The sequence below is a fragment of the Cydia amplana genome, chromosome 23 (assembly GCF_948474715.1).
Source record: "Cydia amplana chromosome 23, ilCydAmpl1.1, whole genome shotgun sequence".
NCBI classification, from domain to species: Eukaryota; Metazoa; Arthropoda; class Insecta; order Lepidoptera; family Tortricidae; genus Cydia; species Cydia amplana.
In genome coordinates, this window is record NC_086091.1 from 10,168,024 (window position 1) to 10,184,184 (window position 16,161).

General features: G+C 36.2%; 1 protein-coding gene across 3 annotated transcripts in view; it reads left to right on the plus strand.

Annotated features, from left to right (window-relative positions):
• LOC134658788 (nephrin) overlaps positions 1-16,161 on the plus strand; it is a 297,640-nt gene that overhangs the window by 184,235 nt on the left and 97,244 nt on the right. For all 3 annotated transcript variants that reach the window (XM_063514434.1, XM_063514433.1, XM_063514435.1), the window contains one exon: positions 15,102-15,255. In XM_063514434.1, coding sequence (XP_063370504.1) covers positions 15,102-15,255 — 154 coding nt within the window. The remainder of the gene's footprint in view (positions 1-15,101; positions 15,256-16,161) is intronic.

The following is a 16,161-nucleotide window of genomic DNA, read 5'->3' on the forward strand; positions in this document are numbered from 1 at the left end:
GTTGCTATATTTAGATCATTTAGATACATTGACGTATATCTCAGGACGGGCCTTACGTGCACTAAAAATGGTACTACAACTAGTTGCGCGCGACCAATCGCGCGCGTGATGCGAACTCATCAACCAATCGCGTTGTAGCGCTGTCACACCGCTGTACTGGCCCCATTCATGCCCCATTCTTATTGCCCGTAAGGCCCGTCCTGAGATATACGTCAATGTTTAGATAATAGAGACAAACCAAAGAAAGTCTGCAGCGCTAGATTAAAAGTAGTTTTTAAAAATCAGTATGCGACAACACCACAGAAAATGGATTAAATAGTCTTGATACTTGTGAAATTTCTACCATATTTACCGTCTATGAAAAAATTAAGCTGTATGCACAGCTTAATTTTTATGGTAAAATAAATTTCATTCCAACAATAGATGTCACTATTAATATGTAGACATATACTAATATTGATAAATAATATTGGGAGAATGTGACATTTGGCTTCATCAAAATTAATAAGCTTTTGTAATATCCGCGACGGCGGTAAATAGGTACAGAGGGCCTACCGCGAACACCGAAGTTCTCAATATGCGAGCATCTTTCTCTTTTACTCCCATTAAGGCGTAATTAGATTGACAGAGAAATTTCCCGCAATTTGCGAACTAAGTAAAGTTTTCGGAAAAACGAAATAAACCATTAAAACAATAAACATATATTAAAAATTAAATTTAGCTTTAACTAGTAGGTACCCATGCCGTGAGCATAAGCATGGAGGTTGTGGGTTCGAGCTCAAAAAAAACAATTTGAATTAACATGATGTTAAAATATTTTCATTAAGGAAACTGTAAGTCTAGTTTTAAGAAAATTTCCAGTGTTATATATAACTATAAAAGACTGTTTGTTTCTTAAATAAATAAATAAATAAATAAATAAATAAAACCCGGCTAGTACCAATGAGTTTCTCGAAATGTTAGAGGAAGTTCATAAGTATGCCTATACCTATTAGGTGTGTTCAATTTGCTGTGAAACCTTAGTCTAAACTAGGGCTCGCGGTCGTGTCCGGGTTTCGTGTACACGTGTACGGTACCCGTTTCCGTACTACACGTACACGGTTTTCTGACCCGTTCTACACGTGTAGACGGGTACACGTGTAATTAAGATCCGTGTATCCGTGTACCCGTGTACCCGTGTACACGGCGAAACGGATCTTAAATACACGCGGGTCTAACCCGTTCTTGACGTGTAGCGGAGATTAAAGTTATGTATAGCTTTAAATAAAACACAGATTCAGGGTCAAGAGCCCCGATTGTTTACCAGTTTTATCGGATTTTCAAATTCGGACTTGCAAGTTATATTTGACCCATTTCCGATGAAGCTGAAAATTTCCATACGTGTGTAAGTCGGGTGACAATGCAATATTAATGGAGCTGAACTGATGATGGAGACAGGAGGAGGCCATATGAACTCTGTGATATAACAACCGAATTGTGTTTGGGGTTTTTAGAATATACTCGTGGAAAGAAAAGTACAGTCAGCGATAAAATCTTGTACCAAAAATGAAACTTTTGCCAAAAACTTATTTATTCTTTATTTGAATACTCCAGGACCCGCTTATTTTAATCGCTTAATATCGCTTTCAAATAATTGCTAAAAACGACACCGTTATTGGTAGAGTGAACAGAAATGAAAATATTTATTTTTGTGTACTAGTTAAAATATGAAATTGTATTATAAAAAGAAACATAAATGCTATTATTATTCGACACAGGCTGTGAAATGCTTTACAACGGTTCTCATTTTTAACACGCTTTTATTAGGTCGACCTGTATGTAACTAAATTGTAATGGAATCTTGCAAGTTAAATTTGATCCACTTCCCGGTTTCCGATTGAGCTGAAATTTTGCATACACATGTAAGTCGGGTGACAATGCAATATTATGGTACCATTGAGCTGATCTGATGATGGAGACAGGAGGTGGCCATAGGAACTCTGTGATGAAACAACGCAACCTAATTGTGTTAGGGGTTTTTAGAATTGTCTCGATGCGTATTAGTTGTCTGTCGTAAGAAAAGTTCAGTCAGCGATAAAAGCGTGTAACAAAAATGAAATTTTTGCCAAAAACTTATTTTAAATGAAACAGTAATTTTCAAAGATATAAAAAATTGTTTTTCTACAAATTGTCACAAATGGTAAAGTGCTTGTTTCCATATAGAAAAGACCCATTAATCACAAAATTATTTGTAATATGTAGTGACTGTTTATGGTGCATAATATTTTGATTTATTACTTTAAACTTAAAGTATCTACAAGTAAAATGTGAAGATTTCATTAGTTGATTTATTGATTGATTGATAAAAACTTCATTATATATCATATACCACACAATAATACGGTAGTTTTAAATCCCATCCTCATTCCCATTCTGACCCTTATTGTTTCAATACCTTAATTACAAATATACTACAGAACTGTTTATTTAAATATACTAAACATTTTAATAAATTATAACTGTTATAAATGTAAAAAAATCGCATTCATTTTAAAAATATGAGCCAAATAGCTTGAAATAAATGAATTTAATTTTTTTTTCTTTTTTTTTTAACGCAGTTTTTGGTTTCACTATACGAAGTAGGAAGAAATGTACTTACTCAGGGGTCGTCATGGTGGGTGATTTTTGATGTATTGATAACAAATGTCTTCCTATGGCTCCTGTTGAACCACCATGGCACGAAAACTCGTTATTTGCCCGGTCATTGCACAAAGAGCAATAGGCTTTGTCACCGGATCTGGCAAAGTTCCACACCCAAATTCTTCTCATTTTTTTTAACAAAAATTAACAGTGAACAACAAAACATAAACTATTAATAAAACAACAAAACGGTACGATTAACGTAGATAGACTTTAGTATCCAACTGACCAATAGGCGAACTGGAGTCTAACTAAAGTTCTATGAGATACTTTTTAAATCTTAGGCATAGATATTATTCATTGTTTGCTGTCTCTGACACTAGTAAAATGCTTTTAAGAGCCGCGCGGCAACAAAACAATAGAATAATCCTACCTGAAAGATTAGTTGTTGTATTTTTTTGCAGATGTGTCTAGCTTATCACAAAGAGATAAGACCAAAAGCACCAACGCACGTTGTAAAAACAACACGTTCTATTGAATGAAACTTCTGGGGGCCGATTTTTGAAATTCGACCGCTCGATTTCGCGTATTTCGTTCAGTATTATCTCCACTACTAGTCATGTAAATTCTACTAATAGAATTGAAAACGAGTGGTCAATACCACTAGATTCCCAATTTCTATCGCTCGTATTTCAAAAATCTGCATTTCGCCGTTTTCCATCGATTTTCGAGTGACGAAATCGAGTGATCGAAATTCAAAAATCGGCCCCCGACACTTTGTTTATTATCTATTTTATGTATTTTGTTTTTCACACGATATGGCAATTTAAAATACTTAATCTCATTTTGTTAGTACCCCGTTCGTAGTTTCAGTAAGCATAACTATCTACTTTTGTCTTAGTTAGATAATCATTTAGGTCGTTAAATATTAAATTATAAATATAGATTTCATTGCTATGCGTATAAAATGCATGTACCTACCTAGACTTAACAAATATGTAGTGCCCTAACAGGGTGTCATATATGTACCTACCATCCTCAAATTATAACAGCTGATGTATAATGAGCATGACTATAGATGACAATACAATAAAGAATAGGTTTACTTTCATCATCAAAAAACTACATCAATGAAGAAAATTATATAAATGAACTCAACGGGTTCAAGTTATTGTTAATTTTAATTTAATTAGAGTAAAACAAAACATATGAATTATTGAAACAAAGTCTACTTTATTATTGACATTACCAATCAATACCACGTTAAACTGCAAAGTAATCGAACTTTCCTAATCTCTCTTATATTCCACCGTATCTCTTCATAGCACGAATCTCTGCTACACGAAAATGAACGGTTGAACCCGCGGGTAAATAAGATCCGTTCTTGCGTGTACCCCGTGTAAACGTTTCTGGATCCGGGCGGGTTCGTGTAGTTCGGGTTCTTAGTACCGCCGGGCTTAAGAACACGGGTACCCGTGTCAGCGTGTAACACGTGTATCGGGAGCTCTAGTCTAAACCAATATTATATTATCTAAGTAGGTACATATGGTGAAGTATTAAGATGTTTCATTCCACTTACCCGTCATCAACTCCAAATTTTGTAAACATTGTCGTTTTTCAGCTTGAATCGCCTCGTGCTGACTTTTTACAAGTGTAAAATTATTCGTCATGCGGAAAAGTAACTCCCGCACGCCGGTTTTGTAAGGTTTCACCATGTTTATTCCGTTCATCACAAAACACAATGAATATTTAAACGATTTTGACAAACAGATACCATAGTGCATGACGTTTACTGACTGCTTAAAAAACATTGCCATATGTAGTTTTTTAATTCGATGTCAAATTATTGCGCTGCAGACTTTCTTTGGTTTGTCTCTAGTACATTACGATACAACTGCAAAAAGAAGGAAATTCGCAACGAGTGGCGATAAATTGAAAGACGACCGAAGGGAGTGTTTTAAATCGACACGAATTGCGAATTACCTTTTCGCACGTGTACTTATTGTACAACATTTTACAATGGCTCTTAAAATTTTCGACATCGGGACGTATTGTGGTAATTACCGCACTAGGGCGGTAAAGTAGCACCCTTACTGTAAATTAAATTATTTCACAGTGGACATGAAATCAGAACAAAAATACGCAGAAAAAAAGATCAATCGTGTCTTGTTATAGGGCACAATAATATGTTAGAAAGAAAATGACCACTAATAAGAAAAATATGACCACCCACTATAATATATTATGCATTTAGTAGCAATGAATTTATTTCCCATTCTTCTTTTATTCTATTACTTATGATTATTAGTATCCTTATTACACCACGACAATACAATATCGTTCATAAAAACACAATTGTATAACCTCCCATTGCAATACGTAAAAATGTACATAATACGAGTCTTCGGAAAACACACAAATATGCACCTTATCCCATTGCGATAAGCACGCATAAAACAAGTACCACCCAAGTCGTAATATTTATAACAGACCGTCCCAATTTGATGAAACTATAACGGGAATAAACGACGCGGGAGACTTGCATTACAACCAATTACGGGAGAATGGTCGTAAAGTTATAGTTTTAGCTAATTTGGTGATACGGCGCGTTTATTTGACGAAATGGTCGCATAATTGATAACTTGGGGCTTAGCCAAGATGACAAACGCTGATAGAAAACCACAATCGAAAAAAAAAATCTTCCAAATAGGAAAAAAATAATGGTACCATTCGATTCCTTCCATTTTATTAAAAAAAATATTGTGTAGCCATCATATACATATACGCAATATTTCACCGACAAAATCGTAATTTTCTTGTTTACCATAAATCGAAACGGCTTCAAACGTTATATGGTGACGTCACGATGTATTGCCATTTTCTTAGAAGCGTTTCGTCAGTAAAGTGCGGGTGCCAGACTTTGATCATCATTTGTGACTTTTCTATTGCTTTAAGACAATACGTCCCATACAGACATTTGATCCTCGAAACAAACCTGATCGACTGATACCGTTCATAAAAAAATGTCAAATACCCTATTCGCGTTTTTCCCTGGCTAAAGTCAAAAAGGGGTGTAAACACTTAACGACGGTCCGCGACAATCGGAATTGCAAAACACATCAATTCGACTGCACACGCAATTAGAGACCCGATAGAGTCAACAGTCGCCGTCAACACTCAGTTTAAATGGGATATTAATAATTCATCCGACCCTTGGGGACTGATCCCTAACATTAGATAGAGCATAATGAATGAGTGAAATCTTTATTTCAGGAACCTAGTGGCCAATACATAAATAGGTACCTTAAAACATAAACATAATGTTACAGTCGCCATTAGTACAATTACTGCCTCGCTTTACTACAACTGCCTTAATAGTTTCAAAGTGACATACGTCCTGATTTGAACTTTAAGATATGTCAAAAGTGTAAAGATACGATATGGATAGGCTATGTCAGTGTCAAAAGTGACGTTTATGTTTGAAATAATGCAAAAAGAAAAAATAAATATAAATATTTGTATTTATTATTTATTTATTTTATTTGTTAGCCTGTTGTGTCCCACTGCTGGGCAAAGGCCTCCCTCTTTATTAAGTCCATTTACTAAGTCCATCAAAATTATTTTTGAGTAAATTCGACCACACCACATGACGGAATTAAGATTTTACTGTCTTCGTCGAAGACCCCAAGAAGACCCCGAGAAGCCTACGTTGCCATGACTTTTTCGGTATTATTATCATGCGAGATCTATGTAAGGTAACCTGTGCCCAGCAATAACGTATTCCGTCTGTCCTGCGGGATAGAATAAATACATAAATAGTTTATTTCCCTTAGATTCTGTGACTTCATTAAGGATTTTTGGCTTTTCACCTTTGAGAGTGGCCATTGACTCTTTTTATAATTTTTTTAAGTTTATTTAGTACAACTTTTTGATAGCTAGAGAGCTTAGCCAAGTCCATAACCTGGTAAAAAATCCTATCGTTTATTTTTTGTTGGGTTGAATTTCGTTTGTTTGATAAAGCAGTGAAACAAAAGAAAAGCAACTTTATTTGGTTTATAAAAGGTTCTAATTTGATTTAAAGAGAGTGTACATAGATTGGGCCATATAAGAGGATATTGAAATAAACTTCACAATAAAAATTGTTGAAGGTACTTAAAATTTGAAATAGGTATATGTATGTACATTCAAATGTAGAATTCCACTAAAATATTATCTGGGTTGTATGGAAGAGATCGCTTTTTAGCGAAAAGACCGCCTGTTGTTACCTAGTCTTAAGCTTTAACTTATTATTTTGAAATTCAAACCTTTTTTGTAAGAATTGTCATATTATTTTAAATCCCATATTTAAATCCAAGCTGTATAAGATTGATCTTTTTTAAATAAATACACGATTCATTGCTTGTGACTTATTGCAGCAGCAAGATTTTTCGTGCACGGTAGACGATTCGCCAAGTTCAACAAATGCACTTGGTTAACGCTGTAAAAATACCAGCCACCGCGACTTCAGAAAACAGACTAAAATCACCCGAACCTCATTTTAAATACACCGCAAAGACTCTTCTATAAACAAATTTCAAATTCCAACGGTTTCCATTTTCACAATTCGACGTTCGAATCAAATTAACTATCGCCAACTCGTATTACATTTGAATTCTTCCTTGAAATTTGAACCTATGTATGTCTATGTAAGGTTCATTTTACAAGGGATTACCAATGGACGTAAGATCGTTTGAACGTGCGATGTTCAAATGTTTTCGCAGCACGACACAGTCCAATGAATTATTAATTGTCCTTCCATTCAATCATTTAGAGAAAGCTTTTATAATGTTATGTAAAGATAAGTATGCGTGAGAATACTCCATTGTCATTGTCAGTTATAACGATTATTTACTTTTTACGTGTAAAAGATACCTCCTTGGTATATTTTTAATAAAATGTGCAATCGTGCTGATGACAACTGTCAATTAAGAAGCTAAGTATTTGCTTTAAATCACAATTGTGCTACTACCGGACGCAATTTGCAATTTATCCATTATTTGACTGTTTTCGTTTTATGAAGATACTGAGAAATTTTACGTATGTTCTACATATCACTTGTCTTATAATTAAGCCTTACGCTGCCGCGCCGGGCTCATATGACCGAGTTATAGTATTCAAATTACGAGCGCGGCGTTCAATCACTCACCTTATAAAACCGGTCCTTTGACGACCGGTCTGGCCTAGTGGGTAGTGATTCTATGTATTTAAGTATTTGTATATTATATATATCGTTGTCTGAGTACCCACAACACAAGCTTTCTTGAGCTTACCGTGGGGCTTAGTCAATTTGTGTAATAATGTCCTATAATATTTAAAAAAAAAAAAAAAAAACAAAGTCCCCCGCCGCGTCTGTCTGTTTGTGTGTTTATATGTTCGCGATAAACTCAAAACCTACTGAACGGATATTCATGCGGTTTTCATTTAACCTATCGATAGAGTGATTCTTGAGGAAAGTTTGTGTATAATTTGTTAACTCATGCAAAGCCGAGGTGGGTCGCTAATGTAAAATAAAATTTAAATGATAAAGTAGAACATTTGGTAGAAATCTCTTAATATGGTCTAAACCAATTTAATTAAATATACCTTTACATTAGTTTACATGATTAAATATAAAACAGAAAGGAAAGTATAAAATACTTGGCTATTTTATCCAACTAGCTTTGTGTAGCTTAGTAAAGCCTGTTTCATTCAACTAGAGATTTAAAATGAATGTATATATGTCACAGACGAGGTTTATTTTTATTTCATTTTGATCTCCTTTTCTTCGTCTGTAAGCTGTTTAATGAAACCCTTTTGATGGGAATTGGATTTTTCTATTTAGCTTGTCGCTTAAAGGCGTTCTTGTAAATCTCGTTGCGTTCAGCTTTAGGGTTTTAGGTTAAGTTCGTTTATTACAACGATTTAATTTATAACTATATACCTATGTTGATTGATATATTTATACGCAGTTGTGGACTGCTCCAAAAAGATTACCATTATTAGATATTAAAAATAACTTGACTGAATTAACTCGGATATCAGACATAAAAACTTCATTTTCATTCAAACATAATTTTAAGATAACTAACCGAGCGAGAGCGAAAGTCTTCGTTTGACCTTGGTCAAAACAGCTTGTTTCCGCTGTTTCCTCTGCATTCTTTAACCGATTTTCATTAAATCAAGTTCGATAAATATATAAAAATCTTATCGAGTTAGTTTGTAGATTCTTTTCAAAATGGCGGATTGGCGGAGCCATTGGGATTCACAAAGCTACTAGTCTTAAATAAATTCAGTTATCATTTTTAAATATACATATCTGTTTGTAAGCCGAATTAATCCAATTTTAATCATGAGGAGTATTAATTTACACATTTATTACATACTTATTACCACGAAGCGTTATTAACAGAAATTCAAAATGAAAGCTTGATGCACGCAAATGAATCCATACCGATATTAAATTCGCATAAGTCTTCGACATGTCAATATTAATGTAATATCACATAATTACTGTACATGTCAAATCTCACCATCAGTATATTAGGGGAGAGGGGGCAGAGTGGATTCCATCGGTTCGTAATTACATGGTACACTTTGTTTGCTTTGCCCCTATGCTCAGCTTACGGGTAGGGATGGGACCGGGTGATGTCGATGAATGTTTAAAAGTTAACATGGATATGATGGTCGTTTTTGTCTACGTGACAGCGTAATAAAACGGTATCAGTCACTTTCAATCGCGCTCTGTTAAAAAGTGACAGGTATTTTGTCACGTGGATAAAGCCAACATAATAGGTCTGCTGGTCAACATAGGTTACGATAAGGGTTCTATTCTGTTTCAAAAAGAAAGTACTTAACGTTTATTTTAAATACAATGGTGGTGTTTTTCTTTTGACGATTTAGGTGGTCGTACTTCTAAGTACAATAAAAATATATTGCCCACAATTAAGTACACCAATCCTTTTTCGTTAAATCATTCAATTTCAAAGATTTTCTTATTTTTATTTTTTCGGGTACATAGTCAGTTCAGTTTTAACTTTTTTACTAATTTATGGTTTTCTCTATAAATTAATCATGCCAGTATCTATCGTCTCGTCTCGTCGTCTTCTCCATAGAAACTCTAAACAGCCTGCAACGCACGGCTTGTTTAACAGTGACAGGCGCCTTCTCCTCGACACCGGGGGCGGCCCTAGATGCACTGCTGGACATTATACCACTCCACCTGCAAGTGCAAAAGGAGGCCAAGCAGTGCGTCTACAGAATATGCACGCTAAACAGGCCAAAATGGCGCTCTCAAGCACTAGCCAAACTAAAGGCCTGGGTTTTTGCAAATAGAACCCTCAGCATGCCCACTGATGAAACGCACACCGAATGTCAGTTTACCAAACTGTATACAGTAGAAATACCTCCTAGAGACAAATGGACTAACAACTGTAACAAATGTACGTCGAAGAGGGAAGCCACATCTGGTACACAGATGGTTCCAAGAAAGGCAATGATGTAGGATGTGGGATCTATGGTGAGAGACCTAAGCTCAGAGCCAGCGTCAGCATGGGCACACAGGCCTCAATCTTCCAGGCAGAAGTCTTCGCCATCAACAAATGTGCGGAGATTAACCTGGACAGAAACCTAAGACACCAACATATCTACATCAACTCAGACAGCCAGGCTGCTCTGCTGGCACTAGAATCCTTTGAGTCAAACTCAAAACTAGTCCAGAACTGTAAAACAAACCTTAATGCACTGGCTAACTCCAACAAAGTCACACTTAGATGGGTACCAGGGCACTCCGACATTAACGGAAACGAAGAAGCAGACGAACTTGCAAGAAAGGGCGCAGACACACCCCTGGTCGGCCCAGAACCATTTTGTGGAATCACAAAACGGGATGCATATTCTCTACTCAGCAACTTAGAAAAAACGAGAGCAATCGATTGGTGGAAGTTCGCAAAAGGACAAGAACACTCGAAAGCTCTAATCAAAGGGTTCAACGGCAAAATCGCTAAGGAGCTTCTAGGGCTCAAAAGGCACAAAACGTGCATGGTGACCAGAATACTGACTGGACACTGTAAGTTGAACAAGCACATGTTTCAAATTGGCAAGAAACAAGATGCGGCATGCAGGTTCTGCCAGGAGTCAGAGGAGACTGCAATGCACATTCTCTGCTCCTGTGGACCATTAATGTCAAAAAGAAATACCTACTTAGGGCGGCATGTATTGCAACCCTATGAGGTACAGAACGTTACGGCCCAAAGCATCTGTAATTTTCTGGATGCAACGGGCATTAGTAATGAACTTTAAAGGGCCGTCACAATAGATCAATACCTGGTCGACGTGTCACTCAAAGGCCCAGTACCACCCCAATAATCAATAATAATAATCTATCGTCTTTGAATTTATCGATATTTACCTTACGTTTTCACCGACCCACCTCTCTACACGGCTTTGAAAATTCGCGCAGAGCCTTCGCATTTTCAATGTTTATTTATTAACATGCTTACGAAAACAAAGGCTTTCGTTTGGGGCTTCGTAAAAAAAATAGAAGGTAGAAAAAACGGCCCGGAGGTGTAATGGGCTATATAAGGACCTTTGCAAATTTGTAACGAAATGAAACGTACTTTGTAAAAATAATAGAATCAGATTTGATGTTTTTTTTTCAAGGTCTTTTGAAGAAAAACGAGTTTTGGAATCCTATAAGCCAATTATAAGGTATTTAGGGTTTGTTGGAAATATTATTTTTTAGGCATAACGATAAGTATCTTAATTTCCTTATTGTCTTAAATATAATACGAGACGCTAAAAAGTATGTTACTGATAAAACATCGTTTTGCTGTAACTGACTTCAGTTTCTGCATTTTTTTTATTTATGAAAGAAATATATAGTTCCAAATATTTACCTACATCTTTTCTTGCACCATTTTTACATCTCTGTTTAGCCCTATGGTTCACTGGCAGAGATTGCCATGAGGTACTAGTAGGAATTAAATCCACCATTTGTACCTATTTTTTGTACCTATCCATATTATTTTTGTTATGGTACTTATTTTGTGCAATAAAGTTTACATAAATACAAAAATTATGACGCATTTTTTTTCGTAGAAGACACATGTGTAACAGACACATGTTGTGGAATATGCAATTATTTAATAAATTGATTTATTTTCCCATATTGTAAAAGGCTTTAGTTAATAAATTAAAGTTTTAATTAACTTTATAAGCCAGTAACATATACTTATCAGAAACGTCGAGACAACGAAAATAAACCAAACCTACCATTTCATATTTTATAAAAAAAAAAACATTAAAATACACAGAGACAGCTTCTAAAACCGTTTACCAAAATGCCAGCGTGATTCCTACTCGCAAAGCTAAACGCCGTGCGAGTAAGCGAGTAATTTAGCCCCGAGGCGAGTAATTTAGTTCCAAGTCGAGTCAGTAATTAAACGCACATTGTTGCGTGGAGCGAGAATTCGAGTCGCGCGTCACACCGAATTGTTGCGAACTTGGCTTGCACTTGGCTTGCTCTACCCGTGACGTATTGCACTTTAGGCGGATGCTAGGTAAACTACGAGTATAGAGGGAGGTATATGGACTCGAATTTAAACTGTTGTGAGACATACTAACATTGAATAATTTTACGGTTTAGTTAGACTCACTTGTTTTAAGTCACTCGCGCGACCTATTTCGGAGAGCCTAGGTCTCCTTTCTCAAGCACTAAACGGCCGTGTATCGCGTACTGTTAGTGCTTGAGAAAGGAGATCTAGGCTCTCCGAAACATGTCGCGCGAGTGACTTGAAACAAGTGAGTCTAAACCGTAAAATTATTTTAAGGTCTATGGACTATTTGATTTAATTCTATTTCACTACGCTTTTTTTAGATTTGGGTATTTTTATGTTATTTCTTAGAATCACGAACTTTTTCTATCCTAATAGGCGAAATAACTGTCCATTTTTTTTTATTCTTCCGTTACCCGTTACTCGTTTGTATGACACACACTGTTACGGAATGGAATGAAAAATGTTGGGACAGCTTTTATGTCCTATTACTATCGAAAGAGATTGTGAGTCTACAGAATAATAACAAAAATATACACACTAAGTGAAAAAAGAGTTAAGTAGTATGTAAATATACATATAATATAAGTACATTACAATAAATAAAATGGCCCATTGCAGCTTAGGTGGATGTAGTATACAGGAAGTTACTACAGGTTTACTACTACTTTGATTTAAAGAACCACAAGGCCGATTTTAGAGACAAATAAAACCCATACAAGCAAAAAAGGCGTATCTTCGCGACAGTTACGTGAATACTTACGTCGTTTGATGAAACAATTACTTAATTAGTGCTAGAAAATGTAAACGTAATGACCGAGTGACTTAAAATACCTTGTGTTGTTTAAAAATCGTAAAAATAGCTTGGTAGCATAGCCTTACGACTGTTAAAATTCGATTTTCACGTTTTTATAACTTTCTTTGGGCCATCAGGATTAACCACTCTGTATGTGTACGTCTTCGGTGTGACATCGCCCTCTAAAGATGTTACTCCGTTGTTTGCTTCGCTCAGATTGGAAACTAAACGTAATCCAACTAAAACTAAAAGCTAACTTTAATCATTACTATGAACTTAACCTAAGCCAATGTTCTGGAATTTGTACAAATTGGATTACCTCATTAGAATAGATCAGGAGTTAGTTAGTAGCGAATAACTTAATACAGGGTGGTTTTAAATTAAGGACATTAAATGCATATCGATTTTAATTTTCAAGATAGAGTTTTTTTTTTCAATACCACTTCGGTGGCAAACAAGTATACGGCCTGCCTGATGGTATGCTGTCTCCGTAGCCTATGGACGCCTGCAACTTCAGGGGTATCCAATTATTGGCCCTGTTGGACAACTAACATAACTGCTGTCTTTTAATTAGGTTGAAGGGGCCAAATATTGGGGAAGGCTGACATTAGTAATATGTAGGGCAAACCTTGGCTTATCGGTGATACTTGGTAATTCGGTGATGATGCGTTGTTATCTTACGCTGAGCTTACAATGCTGAAATGTAAGCAATGAAATCGCTGCCAACCCAATTGCAAGCATCAAAACTAACAGCTGCCAACAATTTTATAGCTCGCATTTCCTCATGGTGAGAACTGTGTAAGATTATAACGCAGTATCACCGAATTACCAAGTATCACCGATAAGCCAAGGTTTGCCCTACCTATAGTTGGATGATATTAGGGAAATTAATTCATCTTACAAAATTCCGTCGTTATAATTATAAACAATGATTGTATTGTTTAAGAATAATAAATAAAGAATAAAGAACAACTGTCAAATAGGAAAGTCTGACTTCAGTAACTAATTTTTGACAATAGTTCCTTCTCGGTTAACTACATCCATTGAGAATGGTTCCTATTTATCGTCCATTTTATTTGCCCTGTATTAGATTACCTGCTTGAAAAAGACAAAGCTAGTTTCAAATAATAACATTTTCTTTATTTTAAATCATACCTAGGATCTTTTAGAAATACTTAAAAAGAAATCTGGAAAAGCGAGCGTATCTTCCTTATCTCAAAATTGTTAAACAAACTGAGGTGCTCCTAAATAAAATTAACCTGAAACTCGCCAAACAAAAACTAATCTAAACACCAAAGCACAAAGCTCAATTTCCCGATTAATTTCAAAGGGGGAAACTTTAAAAAGTTTAATTTAAAATTACCCATTTAATAGACCGCCGCTGCATCATTTTTTCTCAAAGAAGAAACTCATAAGATTACCCACAAAGAATGTTTAAATACTTTTTCGAATGACTGGGCAAGGAAATTGCTAGAGTTCATTAACCTCTGGGGTTTTTTACACGGTACGATATCGTAGTCGATACTTTAAGCAGAGTACTTACTTTTTACCTACTTTTTAGGGTTCGTATCCAAAGGGTAAAAACGGGACACTATTACTAAGACTCCGCTGTCCGTCCGCTGTCTGTAAGTTACGCACACGCTAGCGAATATGTCAGTGTGTAAGTTGTACTGTAATTTATTTCATGAAATAAATAATCTAATCTAATACAGGTCCTAGTGTTATGTGTTATATTTTCCATCAACAAAAATTTTCGTCATACTTTTATAACTAACACGGGACTTAATCGCGTAAGACTTACGTTTATTTATGGCCTGACGTAACATCCCATCTCATACCATCGGATGTCGTGAGTGTTGTGTGTAGCCAAAGTGACAACCCTAGCGTACAAGTGAATAATTCATGATTCAAGTGCGGGTAGTTCGCAAAACCCGCGCAGCAAGAAGATGTTGATACAATTCCTTGCCAGTCGCCAGTCTGCCTGTGACCACGAACGTAACGTCACGTTCGAAATGTCAGGCCATAAATAAACGTAAATCTTACGCGAGTCCCGTGTTAGTTGTATGAGTGAGAATCATGTTAGTTTAAATCAATATAAAAACTTTGTTTGTCCTCAGATCCCCCCGGAGCCCCCTACATCGAGGGTTACGCCGAAGGCGAGACCGTCAGGCGGGGACAGAGCCTGGAGCTGGTCTGCAGAAGCCGCGGAGGGAACCCACCAGCTCAGCTCATCTGGTACAAGAACGGAGAACAGATACGGATGGCGTATAGGTAGGTCTTAGTAATTAATATTTAGGCCATATATTTTTAACAACGCCTTTTTTGACAGCCTATTGTAGCTGCCAAAATTTTTGACAGCCTCTTGAAGCTGTGAAAAAAACTTGAAATAATTGGTCAAGAGCATCATGTCGGGCCATGCTCAGTGCAGGGTTCCGTAGTTACCATTCTGTCAGAATAGGCTAAACGGGGGCTATTAGCATTACAAGCAAAAGGTAGTACTTTCACAGCGCTTTGTACGAATTTTTACTAAGAAGAGTAGTAACTCAAAAACCGGCCAAGTGCGAGTCGGACTCGCGCACTGAGGGTTCCGCACCATCAACAAAAAATAGAGCAAAACAAGCAAAAAAAACAAGCAAAAAAACGGTCACCCATCCAAGTACTGACCCCGCCCGACGTTGCTTAACTTCGGTCAAAAATCACGTTTGTTGTATGGGAGCCCCACTTAAATCTTTATTTTATTCTGTTTTTAGTATTTGTTGTTATAGCGGCAACAGAAATACATCATCTGTGAAAATTTCAATTGTCTAGCTATCAAGGTTCGTGAGATAGAGCCTAGTGACAGACGGACGGACGGACGGACAGCGGAGTCTTAGTAATAGGGTCCCGTTTTTACACTTTGGGTACGGAACCCTAAAAACGGCTGAAGTGTTCATATTCGCTATAGTTTTAATTTTATGTCTTTGTACTCTTGTTATACGATTTTTTTCATATTTTTTGGACCCATGGTTCAAAAGTTAGAGGGGGGGGGGGGGCACATATTTTGTAAAAAGATACAGTCTCAAGGAAATCATCATTGTTATGGTACTTGCTGTTGACCTAGAACTACCAAATTTGGCTAGTAATATCGTCTTACACTACAATATAATAATTTCAGCCTATATACGTCCCACTACGGGG